This window comes from Cebus imitator, unplaced genomic scaffold (genome assembly GCF_001604975.1).
Source record: "Cebus imitator isolate Cc_AM_T3 unplaced genomic scaffold, Cebus_imitator-1.0 Scaffold328, whole genome shotgun sequence".
NCBI classification, from domain to species: Eukaryota; Metazoa; Chordata; class Mammalia; order Primates; family Cebidae; genus Cebus; species Cebus imitator.
The window spans coordinates 1030781-1037441 of record NW_016107643.1 but is presented as its reverse complement, the minus strand read 5'-3'; the positions used below and the strand labels follow the sequence as shown (position 1 = coordinate 1037441).

At 59.0% G+C, this 6661-nt stretch overlaps 1 protein-coding gene across 1 annotated transcript; it reads left to right on the top strand.

Annotated features, from left to right (window-relative positions):
- Positions 1-2448: 2448 nt before the first annotated feature.
- On the top strand, positions 2449-5253 carry LOC108286757 (arginine vasopressin). The gene is made up of 3 exons (XM_017504777.2): positions 2449-3308; positions 4691-4892; positions 5038-5253. The coding sequence occupies exons 1-3, from the start codon at positions 3189-3191 to the stop codon at positions 5208-5210; spliced, it is 495 nt and encodes a 164-aa protein (XP_017360266.1). The 5' UTR covers positions 2449-3188; the 3' UTR covers positions 5211-5253.
- Positions 5254-6661: the final 1408 nt, after the last annotated feature.

Sequence of the window (6661 nt, the reverse complement as noted above, 5' to 3'; positions counted from 1 at the left end):
CCATCTCTACTAAAAATACAAAAATTAGCTGGATGTGGTAATAGGCGCCTGTAATCCTAGTTACTTGGGAGGCTGAGGAGGAGAATCACTTGAACCTGGGAGGCGGAGGTGGCAATGAGCCAAGATTGTCCCACTGCACTCCAGCCTGGGCGACAAGAGCAAAGCTCCATCCCAAACAAAATAAAACAAAAAAGAATAATGGCATTAATAATGCAATACTACATACTACTGTTAATCAACTTTACAATGATGCAGGAACTTTTCTTTTCTTTTCTTTTCTTTTTTTTTTTTTTTTTGAGACAGAGTCTTGCTCTGTCGCCCAGGCTGGAGTGTGGTGGTGGCATGATCTCAGCTCTCTGCAACCTCTGCCTTCCAGGCTCAAGGATTCTCCTGCCTCAGCCTCCCAAGTACCTGGGACTACAGGCTTGTGCCACCATGCCCCGCTAATTTTTTTTACATTTTTAGTAGAGATGGGGTTTCACCATGTTAGCCAGGATGGTCTCAATCTCCTGATCTCATGATCCGCCTGCCTCTACCTCCCAAAGTGCTGGATTACAGGCATGAGCCACCACGCCGCACCTGATGCAGGAACTTTTCTAAAGCTACTTTTCGTTTGTTGTTGTTTTTTTTTTGAGACAGTATCTCACTCTCACCCAGGCTGGAATGCAGTGTCTTGGTCATAGCTCACTGTAGCCCAGGCTCCAGCAATTCTCCCACCTCAGCCTCTGGAGTAGCTGGGACCACAGGCATGTGACACCATACCTGGCCAATTTTTAAATTATTTGTAGAGATGAGGTCTCTCTGTCTTGCCCAGGCTGGTCTCGAACTCCTGGGTTAAAGTGATCTTTCTGCCTTCGCCTCTTAAAAGTGCTGGGATTACAGGCGTGAGCCACTGTGCCTGCTTTAAAGCTATTTTTTTTTTTTTTAATTTAAAATGTATTTATAGGCTGGGCGTGGTGGCCCACACCTGTAATCCCAGCACCTTGGGAGGCCGAGGAGGGTGGATCACAAGGTCAGGAGTTTGAGACCAGCCTGGCCAACGTGGCAAAACCCATCTCTATGAAAAATACAAAAATATTAGCCAGGCGTGGTGGCGGGCACCTGTAATCCAAGCTACTTGGGAGGCTGAGGCAAGAGAGTCACTTGAACACAGGAGTCGGAGGTTACAGTGAGCCAAGATCATGCCACTGCACTCTAGTCTGGGTGACAGAATGGGACTCCATATAAAAAAAAAAAAAGTATTTATTTATTTATTTAAAATTAGAGATGGCCCAGGCACAGTGGCTCATGCCTGTAATCTCAGCACTTTGGGAGGCTGAGGCGGGTGGATCACTTGAAGCCAGCAGTTCGAGACCAGCCTGGCCAACATGGTAAAACCCCATTTCTACTAAAAATACAAAAATTAACCCGGCGTGGTGATGTGTGCCTGTAATTCCAGCTACTTGGGAGGCTGAGGCAGGGGAATTGCTTGAACCCAGGAGGTGGAGGTTGCACTCTGCCTCAAAGAAAAAAAAATTAGAGATGGGGTCTTACTATGTTGCGGAGACTGGTCTCGACCTGTCTCGGTCTCCCAAGTAGCTGGGATTACAGTCCTGAGCCTCCGTGCCCGGCTCTAAAACTTTTGTATAATAAATTATTTATTTCTGTCCTCACAATGACCCTAGGAGGTGGGTACCATGATTTTCCTTACTTCACACAGGCAGAAAGTGAGGCACAGGGAAGTCCAGTGAGCTGCTCAAGCCATGAAGCTTCAAGCAATAGAGGCTAGACCCTAAGCCAGGCCACTGGGAGCCAGCGTCCCTGCAATCACAACTGCCCAATGCTGCCTCTCAGAGGGTCCTTGCTGTCCCTGAGGGGTCATTTCTGAAAAGGCCAATGTCACGGCCTGAGTGTAGGAGGCCCCTCCTGGGCTGCTGGCCCCCTCATTGCCCTTGGTGGGGACAGGGCTGCTGTGTCCCCTGGAGCTTCCTGGCAGCGCCCGGTGCACCCTGGAGAGGAGGCCAAGAGCCTGTAGGAACTGGAGGAGCTGCAGGCTGTACGCAGCTTCAGAGCCAGGGGGTGCCTGGCCTGAGCCCCAGACCAGTGGGGCCCTCTGGTGGCCCAGGGAGAGAGGCCATGGCCTCCTCAGACCTGCCACCTTGGGATTAGGAACCAAAAGTGGCTTTCTCAGGCTGGGTCCATTTAGCTGTGGCTCCTGCACCCTCCCCCAGGCCCGGAGCCCCCTGAGCTCCACTCCCACCCCAGGCCTGCTCTGTCCTCCACAGACTACGGTCCTGGTGAGTGTAGAAATTGGGACAAGCATTGTCAGTTTCCCTGGGGGTCTCCCCACCTTTGAACCTGACTTGGTGAGGAGTTCTCGCTCCCCATAGTAGCTCCCCCGACTCATGTTCCTACCTGGGAGGGGGTGATGAGTCATGTGAGGAATGTACCCGCAAGGTCCCTAGTTTCAGGGCCTGAGTCCCCTTTCCCTGCTCTGTGGGTGTACAGGGGTGATGTCCTGCACTTTCCCCAGAAGTCTGCCACCCCCCCGAACCCGTGAGAACAAGCCCCTCTCATTCTATGTCCCTTGATTCCATGACCGAGGCTGCCTTGTCCACGAGGCAGGAATCCCTGTTCCCGGTGCAGCCAGAACAAAGCCCCTGTCCTCGCCACTCTGGGCTTCTGCTGTTCTTGGTCCCTTATCCTGTTGTCACAGGGCTAACCCTCCCACACACCTGGCTGTCTCCTGCCCCACCGCTCCTGAGCTGCTCCTGCCCCTGCCTCTAACACCCAGCCCCTCTGTTCCTCTTATCTTCTTGGACCCCAAGCCCTTTCTGGGTAACCCGAAAGCTCGGAGACAGTGACCAGTCTGGGCGACCCCCAGTCTGCCCCTCTCCCTGAATCCAGAGCTCTGCAGTCACAGTAGAGGCAGTTGCTGTCATTCCATGGCCCATGACAGCCCGGCAGCCCGCATCCCTCCCCCATGGTCCCCTGCACAGACAGGCCCACGTGTGTCCCCAGATGCCTGAATCACTGCTGACGGCTGGGGACCTGGTGGCTGTGGGCTCCTGGGGAGCCACTGAGGAGGGGGTGGTGGCCACGTCTTGCCTCTGAGGGAACACCTGCGGACATAAATAGGGATCCGGCAGAGGCAGCAGCACAGAGCCACCAAGCCGAGCTGCGTACGGGGCCCACCTGCGTGTACCAAGATGCCTGACACCATGCTGCCCGCCTGCCTCCTCGGCCTACTGGCCTTCTCCTCTGCGTGCTACTTCCAGAACTGCCCGAGGGGCGGCAAGAGGGCCATGTCTGACCTGGAGCTGAGACAGGTACCTCCCTCCGTGGGCCATCTCAGGGCTGGGGCTAGGAAAGAGGGAAGTCATGGGTGATGGCAGTCTTTAGGGGAAGTGCTGGGGAGGAAGAGGGAGGAAGAGGGAGGCATGGCATGGCTGGGCAGAGGAGCCATTGGAGTGGGTCAGAGGGGACCAGGCTTTTCGGGAGGCTGGGAGAGGCTGAAGGGGCTCCTGGTCACTGTTGCCATCCAGACAGGGATGCAGGGAAGTGAGGGATGCTTCACCTGTGGCTGGGCTTGGGGCTGGATCAGGGAGAATGTGGCATCATGGCCTCCCCTGCGCCCATGGCGTTCTTGCACCTGGACTGGCTGGGGCAGCAGAAGCTCCCTCCTAGCTGGCATTGGAGGCTTTCCTCATCTAGCCCCAGCCTCCCAGCCACAGGCACCCAGCCCCCCCCACCCCACACACAGAAGATGGCCACCGGTCTGACGCACTTGAGTGGGGCAGCCTGTGGGGAAGTTCTGCTGGGAACCTGGCCTAATTCTCTAGTCCTGGCCGTTTCCTCCATTTCCAGCAGAGCTGAAGGAAATCCAGCTATGATGCGCAATTCTGTCCAGGCGCAATTCTGTCCAGGCGCAATGATGAGCCGTTGAGCAAATTAGACCACACCAGGCTGGGCTCAAAGTCTAACGCGCTATCCATTGCACCACAGAGCCGGCTGTTGAAATTAGAGCGGCTGGGTGGGCAACCCCCGAAGCCTCCGGTCCTCCCGGTTGGCTCCTATGGGGTCCTGAGGCACCTGGGTGTCCGTGCTCTCCGTGCCCTCCTCCAGGGCTCAGGCCCTTGCCACCCACCTGCTAGGTCATAGGCGGCTGAGCAGGGGGTCAGGGCCCCAGCTGAGGCCCAGGAGCTTGGGATGGCGGGGGGGGGGGGGGGGGGGGGGGGGGGGGGGGGGGGGGGGGGGGGGGGGGGGAAGGGCCAGGGATTTGGATGGGCAGGGCCTTTGTATGGTGGAGTGGGGAGGGGAGGGTGTGGACCCCAGCTCAAGCCCCAGCAGTGCGAGGAGGAAGGGGGAAGGGTCTGGAGTGGCGGTGGGTGGGGTAGGGGGCAGCTGCAAGAGTGGCGCCCACCAGCGATGGCCCTGGGGCTAGAGGAAGGGCTCCACGGGAGACCCATCCCCAGCTGAGCGTGAGAACGCTGAGGGCTGTCACTGAGAGGTCATCCAAGAACCCAAGGTGCTGAGCGGATTTTGACGCCCCGCCCTTGACTGCGGAAGAGGCCCCAGGGCCCTTGCAGCTGCAGCGCTGGTGTCCCGCCCGCACTCCGCCCCAGACCCAGCATCCCCGCCAAGCGGATTTCCCCTCCAACCCCCATCCCCGGCTCTCCGCTCCTCCCGCTCACCCCGCCCGTCCCTGCAGTGCCTCCCCTGCGGCCCCGGGGGCAAAGGCCGCTGCTTCGGGCCCAGTATCTGCTGCGTGGACGAGCTGGGCTGCTTCGTGGGCACTGCTGAGGCGCTGCGCTGCCAGGAGGAGAACTCCCTGCCGTCGCCCTGCCAGTCCGGCCACAAGGCCTGCGGGAGCGGGGGCCGCTGCGCCGCCTTCGGCATCTGCTGCAACGACGGTGCGCGGCGGGGGCGCGCTGGGGCTGGGACGGGTGCTGACGGTGTGGGTGGGGGGCACGCGGGCCGGGCGGGGAGGGGGCGGGCCCCCAACCCCAGCTGCGCCTACCCCAGGGCGCCAGCGCTCACACGCTCACACGATCGCAGAGAGCTGCGTGATCGAGCCCGAGTGCCGCGAGGGCTTTCACCGCCGCGCCCGCGCCGGGGACCGGAGCAACGCCACGCAGCTGGACGGGCCGGCCGGGGCCTTGCTGCTGCGGCTGGTGCAGCTGGCAGGGGCACCCGAGCCCTTCGAGCCCGCCCAGCCCGGTGTCTACTGAGCCCCCCGCCCGCCCCTACAGCACAGACAATAAACTTCTAGCAATGCACCGCCTCGCGTCTGTCTCCGTCTGTGGCGGGAAGAGGGAAGGGGAGGGAGGTGGGGGCGCGGACCCCCGCCACCGCGCCGCCAGGTCTGCCCTGGACCTGAGATCGTGGGCAGAGCCACTCCAGAGAAGCGACAGGTCTGGGACCCTCAGAGGTGTCTCTAGACCGAGGGACACGGGGAATTGGGAGGCAGGGTGAGGGGAGACCAGAGGCTGAGAGTGGCCTTGGATGGGGTGGGTTGGGGATCCTCCGGCAGAGGGAAAGAAGTAAAAGCAGAGAGGGGAAAGGCCTGCAGGACGAGACAGCAAGAAAGCAAGAGATACAGAGACAGCAGAATGATGGAGAGAGAGGTAGAGACCTTGATAGTGACCAAGAGGAGTGAGAGAGAGCAGAGGGGACACACAGGCCAAGGGGTGACCATTTCTGTCCTCATTTTCAGCCCAGGAGACTGAAGCACAAACCGTTCAGGGACCCACCCAGGTCCCGGGACTCCCAGTGCAATGTCAGTTTCACCCAAAGCAGTGCTCGAGTGTGGTGGCGAAGGGGATGTCACCGCAGACCCTGCGGACACAGCGCCACCTGCTGTCCGTCCAGTGTACCCACCATTAGGGCCGCCCAGCTAGAGTTGGGGGATCCCTAAGGATACAGCCCCGCACACCCACAGGCACTCTTGGACAGAAACACAGACAAGAAAGTAACTGTCAGGGACATGTCCGCAACCACAAAGACCCTGAGCCCCACATTCAGAGCCACAGACACACCCAGAGAAACAGACACATCTGACATGGGGATGGGCAGGAGCAGGTACACACAGTCACGTGTGCAGGAGTGCACTCACTTAGCTCCGGGACATGAAGACCTTCTGCCCTTTGACAAGAGCCTCTTTGGCACAAAGATGTCCACCGGCACTCCGCCTCTTCCTCTACCTTCTTCCCTGGAGTCTCTCACCCCCTTCTTGAACCTCGAACCTTTTCTTGGTCCCATCTGCCCTTTCTCTCCTTTGTCTCTCTCCTCCCTGTTCTGCAGCTCAGGGCCCCCTCTTGCCTCTCCTTGGCCCCTCCATCCCTCCCCATTTGTCCTCTTGGCCTCTCCATCCTTCCCCTTCTGTCCCCTCACCCCCTCTGCCACCTCCCATCTGTCTGTCTAGGCCTCCTCTGTTCTCTGCATCTTCTCCTTGGGCTTCTTTGCTCCAGGTCTTGGAGCCACAAGAGGCTGTATCTCCTTCGGGATCCTCCAGAAACTCTGAGGCCAGATGGAGTGCAGGAGGAAGGAAGTCCCCCTGGGTCCTGATCCCAGCGCCCAGGCTTCTGGCCCAGCCTGGTGACTCAGGCAGTCCAGCCTCAGCGGCCGTGGGCAGAGTCCAGGCACATGCCAAGGTCACACTGTCTTTTTTTTTTTTTTTTTT